A 19,059-nucleotide genomic window follows, 5' to 3' on the forward strand; every position below is an offset into this window, starting at 1 on the left:
AAAGCACACGTCGGCAGCAGCGATCTGAAAATGGCGTACATGGCTTCTGCTTGAGCCTGAGTAACTGCCGCGCCTGCTCGTAACTGCGATCGTAGCGCTACTGCGGATAGAAATAGAAACGGAACTTACTTTGTGGACGACCCTCGTATCAGACCCTGTAACGGACCCTTTAAGCACGCACCTCCGGAAAAATCACTTTATTTTCTATAACCAAGATGTAATGGTACTCTTATTGTGGACCGAGGCACTGTCATGGTGACACAGAAAAGGATCGCTTTTAATCTGCTATCATTGTTTGGTACGTACGTTACTGACTGAGGTACACGTATGTGACAAGTTTAAATTTAAACGGTGCGCCGGGCCGGATAACTTACCAGCGTCCGTCCTAATACGAGCGGTTGGCAAATGCGCTGTCCGATCACACATCTCGGATTAGCTCTTACTACCACTAGGTCTCCTCCAAAGTTTCCACCTACTGGCGTACCCTGATGGTATAAACGGTAACACACTGCCCGCTTTAGGGAGGACGACGGTTCAATCCCGCGTCCGGCCATCGTGATTTAGGTTTTCCGTGATTTACCTAAATCCCTCCAGTCAAATGCCCTGACGGCACGGCCGACTACCTTCCCCATCCTTCCCTAATCCGATGAGCCCGATGACCTCGCTGTGTGGTCTCCTCCCCCAAACAACCCAACCCAACACTGCCCGCGAAAGGTAGGGACCCAGTTTCGAGTCCCGATTGAGCATAAAGTTTTAACTTGCCACGGTGCTCCTCTCAGCGTATACTCCAGTAATGAATAAAAAACAGACTGCCATCCCAGATTGCGTAAAACGTTTGCCTGAACAGCTGCGCTCATTCTTCTGTCGACCAACACTAACTACCCGATGCCAAACCATGAAACCACCTTCATAAAATTTCTTCACAACGACATCTACAGGAAGATACAGGTATTTGCGTGGTCTGGTCCACATATGCCCTTCCGAGTACCCCTAGGTTGCACCAGACTTGTCACTACACAAAGTCTTCCTCCGTAGCTCCACAGAGCAGCGATGGCGTTGTTGGCACCACTCCAAGTGGCGTAAAGGTCTCGATTCTGGCAATCAACGACGGACGGTACTGTTACAAACTAACTTATCTGAGCTGCAACGGAAGTTATCTTTATTAATTGACAAAGATTTCACAAGATTGTTTCATGCACTGAACTTTATAGTTCAACAGTTCCCATCGGTTAATTTAATAGGCCCACCAGTGGAATTATTGGGTTTAGTACTTTGCTAATTTTCCACAGTGTCTTCAGCATGAACTTGGGCGCGCATATGTTACGTGAAATTTTCTCAGAAAATTACCTAACGTATGGATCCCCTCTACCTTGCGTCAATCGAACTCATACCATGCTTTCCGTCTGACAGATGACATTTCGATAATTATGACGCAATGTGTACGCAGCTAATATCAGGGTGATGTACGGCAACTCTTAGCGACACACAGTACGTTTCAAGAATTTTACTTACTTACCCAGCGACAAATGAACTCTCTGAGACGTCGCTACTTAACCCAGACAACCTTATATGGCGATATAGGCTGCAGTCGTTGAAAACGGATAGAATGCCACAGCCACAATTTTCGTACGTGCTTTGCATCACTCCGTCCAGTCTGTGGAAAATGGAGACGGAAATCGGTTAGTGCCACATATATAGGATGTGAATTATTTTCAAACAAAATTACATGTGCCATTGTAAACGAAAGGCATACGATTATTCGTGGAAGTAGCAACTGAACTCCTTAGGACAAGTTCATTTTTTTCAGAATACGAGATACAAGATCATCATTTCGGTTATGTGCATTTAAGTCATTTTTTATTTATTTACTCCTTAAATTGTTTAGTATCTAATATTACAAACGAAAAATACAATAATAATAATAATAATTAAAAGAATTTATAAAAAGGTACAGAAAAGGAATAAAACACTAGTAATAAAGATTTGTCATCATTAGTGCAGTTTGTGAAGGATGCGACAAATATTGTGTCATTTTTAATAGTGGGCAATGCAGCCATTGATTTATTAAACGAAGGCGCCGTTTTCCACTTAGGCTGTATTTATTCAGACCCGTTATTCGTTGCGAAATTAGTTTCACCTTTTTTTAAGCTATTGTCAAGTGTTTACCTTGAGCTAGGTGCCACATGAAGGAAGGAAGTATTCAAATGAAATATTTTTGGTTTACAAATTGTTTTGTACAGTTCTTGATGAATCGACAGCTGGTGCGCCAACTATCTAACGAACAGAAGCATATCATGTGAATACGTTGCTGTATTCTAACGTGAGCACATTGTTCATACGTCATTGTTATTACGTACATTGGTATTACGTCACAATGCAAGAAACTGCTAGGAGGAATTTCTCTAAAGAATAAAATTTAAATTGTTTCTGATTCATGACTCCAATTTTTTTTCCCTCTGTTCGAAGGTTGTTCAAAGCGAAACATCCAGAAAAGCACACATTTCCTTGCATTGGTTAAAGTGGTGTGTTGAATTATAGTAACAAAAATCGGCGACAAAATTTGAATACAACTTCAACTTTCATGAACGCTTCAATGTTCGATGACACTTTCTCTACTTTCAAATTAAAAAATGGTTCAAATGGCTCTGAGTACTATGGGACTTAACATCTGTGGTCATCAGTCCCCTAGAACTTAGAACTACTTAAACCTAACTAACCTAAGGACATCACACACATCCATGCCCAAGGCAGGATTCGAACCTGCGACCGTAGCAGTCGCGCGGTTCCGGACTGAGCGCCTTAACCGCGAGACCACCGCGGCCGGCTGTTGGGCTTCATATTACATGTGTTTTGCATATAAGTATTCTGCTGTTTTAGGTATAATATAAAATTCTCCCTATTGTAGTCCCTATTTATACGTTTGTAAAATCTAAAAAATTCTGTTAAATACGCCTCTCTAACTTATATAAGAGGTAGCTCAGAAATGGATTGAAAAAATTCCTTTTTTTTCCACTGATCACTATAATCATCTAATACATTTGCTTAAAGATATTTTTCATATTTTGTTATTATGTCTATTGCAAAAGACCCTCTTACGGATCAATTATGATTGTCTGCATTATTTATGTTATCAATGAATGTTCCAGAATTGTAATGTAACTGAAACTGCTTGTGTCATTTACCTTCACCTGAGGGGCCATTAACCAGAATAAAAGCATCATATGTGCATATTGTTTATTATGTCATGTCAGGTAATGGCAACACTGATGATTGCCTATTTAGATTAATATTAAGACAATTATGCAGAATGCACTAGAAATAAAAATGATATAATCAGTTTTTTGACAAGTAACAACATATTGTGGTAATGAAGCACACCATTTACTTTTGGTATAAGGCTCTTTTTTTTTACGAGGTGCCAGAGCTATAGCCCAAAACTAGTAGCAACTTCATGAAGTTATTAGCAACAGCTGATAGCACAGCTACATAAACACATCTTTCATGGAACATATTGCAGCTATAGAACACCAGCTTACAAAAGTAATACATATTTGGATCTCATTCAAAACTTTCATGTAGTCATACATCATTAAAATGTAGCAGTATGGTCTAGTACGCAATAAAATAAAACAGAATAGAATTAGAAAGTTGTAGGCATGATATAAAGGGTAAACAAAACATTTTACTACATCTGACTAAACGACCAATGGATGATAGTTTCGTATGTACATTTTAAGTGTGTTACATCTGCTACATATTTGAGTAACTTAAAAATGGCTACAAAGTTGAAGCAGTGCATAATGAAAAATCCACAATAAAGGGATGCTTCAATCCGACTAATAAAAGCACTGCGGCAGGTTATTGTCAGTCTCCTAGAGTGTAGCATGGTCCTCAGAATTTGCGACAGTCAAATGCTTTTGTTAAATCAAAGAAGATAAATAGTATCCTCAGCTCATTAACAACCTCTGCAAGTGGCTCCTACACAAAAAATAAGTCACACTTTCTGATGCTGCATCTTTCTTGAAGCCAAACTGTAAGTCTGAAGATGATATTTCCAGATTCCCACAAGAGAGGAAAAATAAATACAACCGTGCGTTTGTGAATTAACTTGCCGCCTGCTGGAGACAGTTTGTTCTGCTGTGTACACAGAGTCCACGGTTTCCAGCAATAGCACATGCTTTCATTCCAGAAGAGGCGCAGGAAGGCTGGGCAGTGCGAGAGAGAAGCGCCGTGTTTCGCGCCACGTACACGCACCAGTTTACACCGAGGCACGCGCTCGCGCAGTGGCAGACGCGATAATTAGCCGTGAGCGTGTATTTGACCGGCCGCGCGCCGCTGTCAGCGGCGATAAAACGCCGTAATTACCCGCGTCAGCGAGCCGCGCCGCGCCGCCCCGGCAGGTGGTCGCTCGCCAGCCGGCGCCGACGCGACTCCTTCTCCCGATACCCACTGTTTTTAAGCGAGCAACCAGCCAGCATTCTACGTCTTCTTCACCTGTTGTATGCCGTTCTTTCCGTACTGACATCTGTAGCCAGGATCATTACGAACTCTGCTCCGTTAGCAATTTAGAATCTTGATGATGGAAGTAATTTTCACATCTCTGATACTTGAACTTGTCCCGACGTATAGAATATTACGTAATTTTTTTACGGTCATCAATCCCCGTGCTTATTGGCAGCAACTTTAAGTCCGAAATAACATAATTATTTAAGGGTGTGCTATCTTCCAGTAGTTATTTAATAGCCAGTTTGCTGAACAGACCTACACTAACGGAAAAAGCATCAAGAGCAAGCTGTTGGGAGGCGCGTTTCTACATTCGAAAGATGATGTCTACTCATATTTCGCGCCAGTCGCTTACGAGTGGCGCTAATAGCGCCACTACGAAGATACAAATCAGGTTTGCTTTAAATACACACTATAACGGACGTGAGGGTCTGAGATTGGACATGTGAGTTGATGTCAGTCAGAGTGCCTTTAAGGCGACAAAGATGCCATTATCAACATATCACTGACAATGGGAGGCCACGACGTATGGAACGCGGATTTACTGCAAACTTCGTACACTCGTGGTACTCCATTAGGACAACAAAATGTGTAAGCGGTAGCGCGTACTTTTTAGACTGCCAAATAACATTGTAAATTTAATAAGAGTCCATCCGATTACACGTGTTTTCCCCATTACATCAATTGTAATATAAATAGTAAAGAAAATGACTGTGTTAGAAAAAACTTTGCAGACTGCCAAATAACACTGTAAATTTAATAAGAGTTCATCCGACTACACGTATTTTTCCCATTACATCAATTGTAATATAAATGGTAAAGAAAATGACTGTGTTAGAAATAAAAAATAACTGACGAGCGGGACTCGATACAGCGACCCGGCGATTACGGGGCTTGAACGCTAACCACTCGGCTGCCGGCGCTTCCTGGTAAAAATAGTCACTCACGGGTATAACACAGGTATATATTTGACGACCGAAATTCTCTTGCGATTTTCTCAATAACGCTTGAGAAGTACGTGCTACCGCTTACACATTTTGTTGTCCTAATGGAGTACCACGAGTGTACGAAGTTTGCAGTAAATCCGCGTTCCAAACGTCGTGGCCTGTACATGAATGCTGGAGTTTGAATGACGTCGTGTGATATGGCTACGAGACTGCTGGCAGCGGTGATCATGAGAAAGTGCAGTCAAAAGAAGACCGGGCTCCAAGCGGCGATGTGTAAAACTGAAAACAAAGACTATCGTACTCCTTCTGCCACACTGTAGAAAGACTTGGAAGGGGCGTACCCACAGTACATGATTGCTGGCAGTGATAGTCATGAGAATGTGCGGTCGCAAGAAGACCGGACTCCGGCCGGCCACGCGGCACTGCCGAGAGGGAAGACCATCGTGTTCGGCGTGGGGCTCTGGCGCATGCTACTGCATCTGCAGCAGCAATTTGAACAGCAGTTGGCGCCCCAGTGGCACAACGAACTGTTACAAATCGGTTACTTCAAGGACAGCTCCGAGACAGACGTCCTGTAGCGTATATTCCACTAACACCATCCATCGCCATTTGCTACTTCAGTGGTGTCCACCCACAGCTCACTGGACGGCACGGTGGAGGTCTATTGTGTTTTCTGATGAAAGCTGTTTCTGCCCCGGTGCCACTGATGGCCGTGAGTTGGTTAGAAGGAGGCCAGTAAAAGGACTGCAATCAACCTGTCTGCGTGCTAGACACACTGGAGTTGAGGTCTGGGGCGCCATTTCGTACGACAGCAGGAACACTCTGGCGGTTATCCCACGCAAGCTGACTGCAAATTTGTGCGTCAATCTGGTTATTCGACCTCTCGTGCTGCGCCGGCCGCGGTGGCCGTGCGGTTCTAGGCGCTTCAGTCTGGAACCGCGCCATTGCTACGGTCGCAGGTTCGAATCCTGCCTCGGGCATGGATGTGTGTGATGCCCTTAGGTTAGTTAGGTTTCAGTAGTTCTAAGTTCTAGGGGACTGATGACCTCAGATGTTAAGTCCCATAGTGCTCACAAGGGAACCTCCCCATCGCACCCCCCTCAGATTTAGATATAAGCGGGCACAGTGGATAAGCCTTGAAAAACTGAACACAGATCAATCGATAAAACAGGAAGAAGTTGTGTGGAACTATAAAAAAATAAGCAAAATATACAAACTGAGTAGTCCACGCGAAGATAGGCAACATCAAGAACAAACTGAGCTCAGGAGCGCCGTGGTCCCGTGGTTAGCGTGAGCACATGCGGAACGAGAGGTCCTTGGTTCAAGTCTGCCCTCGAGCGAAAAATTTTTCTTTATTTTCGCAAAGTTATGATCTGTCCATTCGTTCATTGACGTCTCTGTTCACTGTAATAAGTTTAATTACTGTGTTTTGCGACCGCACCGCAAAACCGTGCGATTAGTACACGATAGGACGTGCCTCTCCAGTGGGAACCGAAAACATTTGATCGCAAGGTCATAGGTCAAGCGATTCTTCTACAGGAAAACACGTTTGATATATTCTATACGACACTGGTGACGGCATGTGCTTCACATGACAGGAATATGTTGTCGACCCACCTAACTTGTACACTTGGCGAATGGGTAAAAAGATTCTTCTACGTTGCCCGATTTAGGTTTTCTTGTGGATGTGATAATTACGCCCGAAAAAGTGGTGAAAACATAAGAGTTTGTCACATAAACTGCAACAAATGAATCCAAAAGTCTCACAGTCGCACACTTTTCCCTGTGCTCTGTCAAAACATATGTTTTTAACGTTTTCAAAATTTTCCGTGTGTAGACCGTCAAATCCTGCATATGTCCAAGCAAATCTGAACATGTCCTGAAATTTTGGAGAGCGAAGTTGATTATGTGTGAGTACCTGAACTTTGATAATTGTCTGAAAATAAAAAATTAAATTTTTCGCTCGAAGGAAGACTTGAACCAAGGACCTCTCGTTTCACAGCTGCTCACGCTACCCACGGTACCACGGCGCTGCTGAGTCCTTTCTATCCTTGATGTTGTATATCTTGTGCATGGACTACTCAGTTTGTATATTTTGCTTATTTTTTCATAGTTCCACACAACTTCTTCCTGTTTTCTCGATTGATCTGTGTTCAGTTTTTCAAGGTCTATCCACTGTGGCAACTTATAACTAAATCTGTATATGAGGATATTGAACGAGTAATTCAGTACGTAAAGGTAGATGGTTGGGTTGATTTGGTGGAGGACCAGCGAGGTCATCGGTCTCATCGGATTAGAGAAGGATGGGGAAGGAAGTCGGCCGTGCCCTTTCAAAGGAACCATCCCGGCACTTGCCTGAACCCATTTAGGGAAATCACGGAAAACCTATTCAGGACGGCCGGACGCGAGATTGAACCGTCGTCCTCCCGAATGCGAGTCCAGTGTGCTAACCACTGCTCCACCTCTCTCGGTAAAGGTAGATGAAATTCTAACAGTCATGGGGGGGCTGGAATACGATTTTAGGGGAAGGAGCAGAAGATAGGATTACAGGAGAATATGGGCTTCGTACTAGGAATGAGAGAGGAGAACGACTAAATGAGTTCTGCAATAAATTTCAGATAGTAATAGCGAATACTTTATTCAAGAATCCCGAGAGGAGAAGGTATACTTGCAAAGGCTAGGGTACATGGGAAGATGTCAGATTACATCATGGTCAGGCAGAGATTCCGAAATCAGATAATGGATTGTAAGAAGTACCCAGGAATAGATATAGACTCATATCACAATTTAGTAGTGATGAAGAATAGACTGAAGTTTAATAGACTAGTCACGAAGAATCAATAAGCAAAGATGTAGGATATGGAAGTACTAAGGAATGAAGAGGTAAGCTTGAACTTCTCTAAGGCTATAGATATTGCTATAAGGAACAGCTCAGTAAGTAGTTCAGTTGAAGAAGAATGGACATTTCTAAAAAGGGCAATCACAGAAGATTAAAAGAAAAAAAAACAAAAAACAAACACAACCCGTGAAGACCCAACGGGACAGATCTACCACCGTATCATCCTGTGCCCTGAAGCGTCACCGGATGAGGATACGGAGGGGCATGTGGTCAGCACACCGCTCTACCGGCCGTTTTCAGTTTTCGTGACCGGTAGTTGGAAAGGAAACCAAAGGTATAAAGATGGTAACAGAAGAAATACTTCAGTTGATCGATGAAGTGCGATGGCAATTCCACTGCTAAATGTACAGGAGAGAGAGGATAGATGGAAAGAGTACATTGAAGGCCTATATAGGGGGATACTTATCTGATATGATAGAAGAAGAAACAGGAAACAGAAAAGATAGGGGCTACACTACTAGTATCAGAATTTAAAACAACTTTGGAAGCCTTTAGTTCAAATAAGGCAGAAGGGTTAGATGACATTCCAGCAGAATTTCTAAAATCATTTGGGGAAGTGGCAATAAAACGATTATTCACGTTAGGATGTAAAATGCATGATACTGGCGATATACCATCAAGCGTTCAGAGAAACATCATCAACAAAATTCTGATGATAGCAAGCAAGAACTGACAAGTGTGAGAATTATCACACAGTCAGCCTAACAGCTCATGCTCCACGATGCGACAAAAATAATATACAGAATAATGAAAAAAATTGAGGATGTATTGGATGACTATCACTTTGGCTTTAGGAAAGGTAAAGGCACAAGAGAGGCAGTACTGAGATTGCAGTTGATAACGGCAGCAAGGCTAAAGAAAAATCAAGACACGTTCATAGGATTTATCAACCTGGGAAAGGTATTCGACAAAGTGAAATGGAGGAATATGTTCGAAATTGTGAGAAATATAGAGATAAGCTATAGGGAAAGACGAGTTAAATACAATATGTACAAGAGGGCAGAGGAAAGGAAGAGTTCGGGTCGAATTGACAGCGCATTTAGTTTTATTGTAATGTTTACAAAAGTCGTTGTTCTTTCATTATCATCACGGGCATGTTTAAATCAATAACCTTAATCAAATAGCCGATTATGCCGGTGGCGTATTAGGCCAATCAGTAGACCAAAAAAGGTCGACAGTCGGAAATACTTCGTGTTGTCGGAGATTTTTGTACACTTGTAGGGAGTGCCACGAACAACATACTACAAATCTTGACTTGTGAGGGGTGAGGGTGGGGTTGAAGTGCGCTTGAAGGTCACTTTTATATATTTTTCTTGATGAACTCGAAAGCAGTGACCTCCAGCGAAAATTTAATTATACGTATTTTCCTACAAAAAAGTCCTATCCATTTTTTCTGTAGGACTAACAGTCTACACGTAGCGAGAGAGAGAATATGATAATCTCGAGCGTGGGTTTTGAAGGCCAGGTTGCATAAAACGACAGCGGTAGGGGCACCTGAATCACACTGTATATTAACAAAGGAAGACAGAAGACAGACCTAAGGACACAGTGGACAGCCTTCTCTCACGCCTGGTTGAGGACTTTGAAGAGAAAGCGCTCAACTCTGCAGTTACACTGACTGAAAGTGTTGCACCACGAACAACAAGATCTAACGCTACAAAATTGGTGTTCGAGAATTTCCTTGGATGTGGAATGTATTGAATATGCGTTCATCTTAATGCGAGCATCTTTTCAGTATTTTCATAACAGAAAATAATCATTCCTGCACAAGAAGAATGGTGTGAGTACATTATGGCTATTGAATGTGGCCAATGTTACTGGAACTTCTTAGGGGTAGATCGCAACTCAGCATGCCCAGAGTACGTGTACGTGCAACTCATCACTATCTTTCAGAATCTGAGAAAAGTCGAATCATTGGGATCAGAGCCATTCCTTCAAAAGGAGAGCCAACAGCTTGCTATTAAAGTTACTGTCTCTTTTTACAAATGTTCACATTATTTTGTCGTATCCCTAGACGTAAATCCTTAACCAAAATCCATTGAAAATACCCAAATGAAAACTGAACACGCGGAATGATATACAAAAGTTTCCGAAATTTGAATTTACGGTGGATACGATTATGACTACACTGAAAAACCGGCGTGTCTTTCCATACAGTCTTCTTGCATTTATTTGGGAATTGGCTGCCTGCTGAGTGGTCTGATAAGTTGTTGATGAGCATATTTCCATCGTAGTGGGTCAAAAATGGTTCAAATGGCTATGAGCACTATGGGACTTAGCATCTGAGGTCATTAGTCCCCTAGAACTTAGAACTACTTAAAGCTAACTAACCTAAGGACATAAGTACATCACACACATCCATGCCCGAGGCAGGATTCGAACTTGCGACCGTAGCGGTCGCGCGGTTCCAGCCTGAAGCGCCTAGAACCGCTCGACCACACTGGCCGGCTCCATCGTTGTGTTTCCGTGAGTTTGCGGTTTTGTGTGTCCGTACGGAGTTTTGTTTTAAACGTGGGAAAACAGCTGCACCAAATGTTAAAGCGTGCTTTTGGAGACAACGCTGTAGATTACACAAAGACTCAAGACTGATAAACGCGTTTCAAGAGCAGGTCAACATCGAATGATGGCGACGACCGTTCTGGTAGACCATCAACTAGCAACACACCTTTAAATGTTCGGAAAGCGTATCTATCTGTGGTGTGTTAGACAACAAGGTAGCTGAACTGTTTATTTTGCGTGATAATTACCTTAGCTTTGCATACATTGCTACATAGCAGTGTTTATATTATATGACACTGTTTTGTACCAGTGTATGCAAAGATAATGTAATTACGATCACGCAAAATAAAGAGTGCGGCTATCTTGATCCCTCCTTGTTTTCTAAGAGACCACAGATTGCATTATGCAGACTGTAATGTCTCTCTGGCGATCTTTGGAAGATAGTTTCATTTATGTCGACGTCAATTGTTGTTCAGACACAATAGTGTGGCGCGTGCTTGTTTATTGGTTAACAGTTTCATATAACGGCTGTGCTACAGGATCCAGAAATGAAATTCTGCAATTAGGCGTTTTAGAGATTTTCTCATTTTTACTACTGACCGATCTAGCTTATATGACCAGATACAGTTTTTCGACAAGGACTTGATTTCATATCAGTCTGATGTGTTTTGAGATATAAGTAAGGCAAAGAATCATGGTACTTATACATTATTTTTTCATGGTTGCCCTGATTCTTATTTTTGTTATTTCTACTTCTATCCTTTATTCCAGTTTTTATATTTGAAAATGGTCTGAGGCCGGAATCTGGATCGTATAACAATAAAATAAAAATTATTATAGTCAAATGGCGATAGCATCATTCAAAAAATTTACCATGACTGTCGCTCAAGCCAAATTAAAAATTATAAAATCCCATAATATTTTCACAAGCCGAGACCTTTCTAACGACTTTAGCATAAAATTCTCGTCTTCGTAGCGTCCACAGAGGATAAAATGTGACAATTCCCGTAACTATGATAATAGTATGACCAGACATTACCCGCCAGTAATTTCAAAATTACCCTTCTTTTCTGTTTGTGTGTTTAAAAAATCTGTTTCGGAGAAACCTTTGGTGCAAAACCGGCAGGCAGGTAAACGGCTCGCCGGCAGGCGTCGGTCAGAAGCGTCGGCGCGAGGCGCCCACCCCCGCTGCCGCCACCCTTCTGACACGAAGAGGGCGGCGGTAGGGGTTGCAATTGGGAAGGAGTGGTGGGGAGGGGGAGCAGCCGATGTTTGTCGCGTCGCCTGTCACACGGCCAACTGCCAAGGTTCACGGCGCTGGACACGTTATCGGAAATGACATGGGCACACGCCGCCTCTGTGCGTGACACAGACGACACAATCAAAGCGGGGATTCGCCGTTGAAGGCACCAGACTACCTTTCACGGCTTTTTTACCTGGGCACACGGAAACGACTGCTCTCAATGGATCCAGGACTCAGTAAGCTATTCTCGACACATGTTATTGCTGGTGTCTTCAGACCGAAGGTTGCTCTGGTGCAGCTCTCCATGTTGATCTATCCTGTGCAGTACTCTTCTCTTCGGAACCTAGTTACTGTATTCGAACCATGGGCTCTTTCTACAATTTTTACTACCTTCCCCGCCTCCCTCACACCAAGACACACACTTCACTCAATTACCAATTTCATTATTCTTTGAGGCCTCAGGATAGGTCCTATCAACAGATCTTTCCTTTTTGTTTATGGAGGGTAGGACGTCAAACGGCCCGACTTGGAGCAGGAGAGGCACCACAGGACATTTTAATTTCCACTGTCTATACTTTTACAAATAAATTCATAAAACTTTAACTTCATGACCAGGAAGGATTGAGGCCTCACATTGATCGCAGTGGAAGTTCAAAAACGTAGCAAAATACCTTTTTTCACATGTGTAATTTCATAGTTTTTTCACTTATTACTGGCTGTATTTGTTGCTATAGGTACACTTTTCTTCCTAAGTAAGAGAGATTCTTCGATCACTTTTGCACAGCATACAAACCATAGTTACAGGTGTATGAAACTCTAGCAGTTATTTAATTTATGAAAAAATGAATGAACTGTTACATTTTAAACTTCATGTTTAGAAAAAAATCAAGTTTTATAGATAATTACCTCAATTTTTCCACAGTTTTTTAATAGATTTGGAAAATTCTAGAGTTTCATACACCTGTAACTACTGTTTGTATGCTATGAAAAATTCATCGAAGAATCTCTCTTTCTTAGGAAGAAAAGTGTACCTATAGCAACAAATGCAGCCAGTAATAAGTGAAAAAATGATGAAATTTCACATGTAAAAAAAGGTATTTTGCTACGTTTTTGAACTTCCACTGCGATCAGTGTGAGGCTTCAATCCTTCCTGGTCATGGAGACAAAGTTTTATGAATTTATTTGTAAAAGTATAGACAGTAGAAATTAAAATGTCCTGTGGTGACACTCTTGCTCCAAGTCGGCCCGTTTGACGTCCTACCCCCCTTAAGGTGCGCCATAAATGTCTTTTTTCCCTATTCGGTACAGTACCTTGAAACATTAGTTGAAGAATGTCATCTATATTTAGATATAAAATTATTTCAATATATTTTTCTCTCGCAAAAGTGCGCTCTGTTATTATAGAAATATTTCAAGTTGCCTAACGAAACGTGTACGAACTTAAATTCAGACCAACAAATTCAGAGAAATAAGCCTGTGGCTGAAACGAAGAAAACTGAAGCTCACTTCTTTCCTTGTCTCCATCTCCATCGAAATGTGCAGACGTATTTTGTGTAAGTGTCTCTGTAGTAGTTACAGATTTGATTTATAATTAAATATGTAAAATCGGGTTACATTCTTGTTTTCATTTATAAGTAAATGTTCTCCCAGAAATTATTAATTTGTGTGTGACTTACGGTTTTTGTGATACTTGTTTCAGAAAAGCTAGGTGGAGCCGCGAACTTAGCACATCTTGGTAAAGAAACGATATGTGCCTGATGCCATTCGCTTTCGGCAATTGCAGCTATAAGTAAAGCGCATCCCTGAGATTATTTGCGGATCATTTAACAGTGACTTGCGATCATTCCGAGCATGTACAAATTACTTATGATCTGGTCATCGTCTTTGAACTTTGATCTGCTGCTCTCGCTTGTGTTAGATACAGGCCGCACTGAACTGATGGTGCTGCTATATTACAACCGCTCGTAAATGGTAAAAACTTCAGGATCCAAATTTATTCTGAAACCATTGTATTCTTTTTACATGCGTATCAGATGCAGTAGGAAGAATACCCGCCACCATCAACAATGAACGTTGCGCCATTTCTCAATATGAGAAAAATAAGGGTAAATCCGGGAGACGCGCCGCATAGTTAGACTGAGCACACCCTCATAATTTCGGCAAATACCGAAACTGCAGGTGCTCAGTGGACGTCAGGCCGTAATAAAAGTGTCTGCGTTTTGAGCGAGTAACTTTTACACAAGCTTTGGGGGAATAACTGAGGTAGGTCTATGAACATCCCTTCAAAACCTTTTTCGGCGTCACCATTAGTTCTCAGTGTATGCTGAACAGTCAAATATTTCCAAATGTAAGTTCCACTGGGCGTGTTTTGAGCCTGGAGCAGCCACCTTCGCTATTGAGGTCACGAATGTATAAGGTTGTGGTGTCTCTCCCCTACAGATCGGTACACAAGCCGCAAGAAAATCCGGTACGTATGCCACACATTTTTTCGTTAGTGACACATGTCCCACAAATCAAACAATAGTTTTAAACAAACAAAAACTTTTCCGTTTTGTTTGTCTTGTAGTTCAAATGACTTCGATGCATTTTTAGGGTGGTCTTACAGTCTCATGAAGATCAATGCACAATATATTCAATACCCCACATATATATATATTGGTCAGCAAGTTAAAACCTATTCGCCGGATACAAAATACGTATACCTAATTTGTAAATAAAATGATATTTTTAACTTAAACAATAAGTAAAGTAGTTATTTAAACCAGTGAACTACTTAGACACATAAATAAGATATCACTAAAAAAGTACTATTAACAATTCATCGTTTTTTCTTCACTCCACAACATGTTTATAACCATAACCAAAAATGTATGTATGTATGTATGTATGTGTGTGTGTGTGTGTGTGTGTGTGTGTGTGTGTGTGTGTGTGTGTGTGTTCACTTAAAAAACGGTGCAGTTTTGCGACATGCGGCATATCAACCATAGCATAAGGGATACACGCCGCAATTTAAGAGGTTTTCATGGTCAAATATTATGTTTAAATATTACATTGAAAAAATAAAAAAATTGTAAGTCATGCACAACTGCTGTACTTAGTTGTTAAAAAAAATTACTAAAAATGCACCATGAGACTTTGCATTTCCCTCAGCATCGCCTGATTTAATTCAAGCACATGCCATGACTCTAGTTCCACTTTTCTTGACGTTCATCTAACAATCTCTTTACAAAACGCTATGCGTTCTGTTTTACTATACTTCCAAGTCCTTTATTGTTTCCAAAAGAATTTCAATGTCGTCGGCAAAACTGAAAATTATTATTTCTGTTCCTGAACTTTAATTTCTTCCTCACATTTCTCCTTGGTTTCCTTTACTTCTTACTCAATGCATAGATTGAATAACATCGGGGATGGGGTACAACCTTACCTCAATCTCTTCTCAATCAGTGCCTCTCTTTCATGTTCTACAACTCTTATAAAAGCAGTCTGGTTTCTGTAGTTTATCCCTACTATTTTCAGAACTTCGAAGAGACTAGTCCAGTCAACACTGTCACAAACTTTCTCTAAATCTACAAGTTCTATAAATGTAGATTATTCTTTCTTTAACCTGTCTTCTAAGATAAGTTGTAGGGTCACACACTACTGCCTAACGTATTCCTACATTTCATCGAACACAAACCGATGTTCTCCGAGGTGCCTCTACCAGTTTTCCCATTCTTCTGAAAATAATTCGTGTCAGTATTTGGGAACCATGACTCGTCCAACTGACAGTTCGGTAATATTCACACCTGTTAGCACCTGCCTTCTTTGGTACTGAAATAATTACGTTCGTCTTGAAGTCAGGTTATTTCGCCTGTCTCATGTATCTGGCGCACCAGACGGAATAGTTTTGTCATGGCTGCCCATTCCACGGATTTCAATAATTCTGAGGGATTATCGACTATATCAAGGCTTTGTCTCAACTTAGGTCTTCCTTCGCCTCTCAAATTCTCTTCGAGGTATCATATCCTCCATCCCATCTTCATTTACTTCCTCTTTCCTTTCCGAACTGTTACCTTCTACTTCACGTACTCGATAGATAGCTATCAACAAAAACGAACGTTCCCCGGGTATCAGCGCAAACGACATAGCTCTTACAGACAAATGTAAGGAAGACTTAGCATACCAGCAGAAAGGCGGAGACAGGATAGTATGGCCCATTTAAAAAGAAAAAATCCAGAGACAAAAGTAATGAAACTTATTATAAACAAGAATAATGTCTTGCTTAACAACAACAGTGGGAACCACACAGGAGTGAGTAACCCTACATCTGGAACACAGCAGTGAACGTGGACCACAAAAACTCTTGAGTGAGCAGCGGGACGCATTTGAGATGATGTGATATGGAAGAACGGTAGAATTTACATATACTGATCAAATGAAAAATGAAGTAATAAAAAGAACGGAATGAATGAAGTCCATGTAAGAGTCTGATCTGGATGGAGCACTAGAGGGTAAAGATAGTAGGGGTAGACACAGAACATGCAAAATATGTCATAGATAATATCTGGTGAAGTAGTCCAGAGCTCTGTAGAGACGATAACGTGTGTGGGAAGGGAGTATGCTGAGACACTTGCGCAATCCAGGAACACTTAGGCCTACACTAGATCTGCTCACCGACAGTTGCTTCCAAATCCACATCCATACTCTGTAAAGCACTGGGAAGTGCATGGCACAGAGTATTTCACATTATACCAGTTACTAAGGATTCTTCCCCTTCCATTCTTGTATGGAGCGCAGAATGAATGTTTAAATGCCTCTGTACGTCCTGTAATTATTTATTCATATTCTCACGGTCCCTATGGGAGCGATATGTAGGGGGTTGTAGCATATTCATCAAGCCTTCAGCTTAGGATATAGAGCGACATGCTTCACTACTGATATCTTAATAAAATTGATTCTGGATCCCAAGTACTGTTTTAATTGGAAACCACCTGCCTCTCTCTCCCCTGCTGTTTATTTGGTTTTAGCGACATCTTCCTTTCGACAGACTACTTAACTAAGCTGTCCCGCAGCAATAGTGGTGTCGTCGTATAATAACTCGAGGCACTGCTCTGCGACAGGCGATCTCCTTATTTATTCTAGTTGCACGTGTCGCTGATGTGTCGTGCATCTCTCCCGGACTGTTATAATCATCTGCTCCACATGAGAAATGTTGCGGAAACATGAAATCCAGTGTATTTCGCTCCCCTTAATAAAGAGAAAAAGTCTATGTAGTTTCACATAAGTTTCAGAAAGGCGGGTGGTATTGCATTCCATACGGATGCGGCATGCGACTGTTCTTGGGTTGAATCACTGTATCTTTTGTTTAAGTTAACTATATTTAAAAAAGAGGTAGTTTCCCATGTAGCAACCGTGTCACTAGCCGTCAATTTAAACAATGTCCCAAAAGTGTTAAAGCACGAAATCGAACGCCTGAAAAATGCGAACAACTGATGGGACTGTCCATATAAAACTGTCTGTCGTGGCGATCCAATACTCTCAACGCAGTTAAGTCATTTGGTAGTTCTATCGGGAAATTTTTTCCCAGAGTTTTAAAAATTGGTATTTTTATTGATTTCGACGTGCTCATTTCGTATTTTTACTTTGTGATATCCGCAGATGAGCATATTGTAGCATAAACTTCAAAAAAGCATCGCTTCGGTGTACAAGGAGCAAAATCCGAGAGATAATAATGTATCTATTAATCGCCGAGAGCCACACCTTTGAAATAAAAATAATGCTACTCGAACTTGCATTGGTGACACCAAAGATTTCGATCTTAATGCGGCAATTACGCAATATATGAGAGCAATACTCCTTTTGTTCCATTTATCAAGACATGCATGTTTGTGCTACAACATCAAATCATCCAGGAAAAAGCATAAAGTTTCAGGTATATCTGACTCAGTTTCTTAAAAAGAAAATATCTGTCTGAGGATAATATTTTGACCCGTAGACTTCGGAGCGAATGTCCTCTAGACTGATTGCTGCAGTTGTCTTTACAATATGCCGACGTTCTTCCGTCTTCTTGTCGATTTTTTGGTTATATCAGGCTTCCATCAACGACTCATACCCTGTTTTTCGGAAACAAACAACAGGAGCCTTATTGGCAGCGAAGGCAATCAAATTGTCATCACCATATTTCTTGAGCACTGTCACAGTTTTTATTTGTGGTGGTAATCGTTTTCAGTTTTGGCATCATTTCATCCAGAGCATTATGCTCGAGATAAGCAGTAACACTGCAGTATCGATTTCGTTTGAATATGGACCTCTTCTGTTAATTTGTCCATTCGGCAGTACAATTTTTTCATGCCCGAGTTATACTGTGCATCGACCGCGACCAAACCATGCTCGAGACACTCAGCAATCGTTCGACCTCAGTCATCATTACGAACTCTAGAATGTTCTGAAATGCTGCGTTTCATCGATAATTTACGCAAAATATATAGGCAGCAGTACGATCGCACAAGTGCGCCTGTTCTTGTTTCGCTACTGTTATCTCAGTGATCTCTTGAATGAGAATGCTGGGTCAGTGGATCTGTTGTGAATGAGAAGGTGCAACATCGCTTCCTCTACGGAAAAATGTAGATTTTTTTTGTCATCAGTCTACTGACTGGTTTGATGCGGCCCGCCACGAATTCCTTTCCTGTGCTAACCTCTTCATCTCAGAGTAGCACTTGCAACCTACGTCCTCAATTATTTGCTTGCCGTATTCCAATCTCTGTCTTCCTCTACAGTTTTTTCCCTCTACAGCTCCCTCTAGTACCATGGAAGTCATTCCCTCATGTCTTAGCAGATGTCCTATCGTCCTGTCCCTTCTCCTTATCAGTGTTTTCCACATATTCCTTTCCTCTCCGATTCTGCGTAGAACCTCCTCATTCCTTATCTTATCAGTTCACCTAATTTTCAACATTCGTCTATAGCACCACATCTCAAATGCTTCGATTCTC

The 19,059-nt window shown here is 41.4% G+C and overlaps 1 protein-coding gene across 6 annotated transcripts in view; it reads right to left on the reverse strand.

Moving 5' to 3' along the window:
• LOC124788188 (DNA ligase 3) overlaps nt 1-19,059 on the reverse strand; it is a 637,556-nt gene that overhangs the window by 25,842 nt on the left and 592,655 nt on the right. For 4 of the 6 annotated variants that reach the window (XM_047255349.1, XM_047255355.1, XM_047255350.1 and 1 more), the window contains one exon: nt 1,517-1,654. The exons of 1 other annotated variant lie outside the window; for it this stretch is intronic. In XM_047255349.1, coding sequence (XP_047111305.1) covers nt 1,547-1,654 — 108 coding nt within the window. In that variant the 3' untranslated portion in view covers nt 1,517-1,546. Of the gene's footprint in view, nt 1-1,512; nt 1,655-19,059 lie in introns of all 6 variants that reach the window. One more of the 6 variants, XM_047255352.1, reaches the window with a different exon arrangement.

Source organism: Schistocerca piceifrons, chromosome 3 (assembly GCF_021461385.2).
Source record: "Schistocerca piceifrons isolate TAMUIC-IGC-003096 chromosome 3, iqSchPice1.1, whole genome shotgun sequence".
Classification (NCBI taxonomy): domain Eukaryota; kingdom Metazoa; phylum Arthropoda; class Insecta; order Orthoptera; family Acrididae; genus Schistocerca; species Schistocerca piceifrons.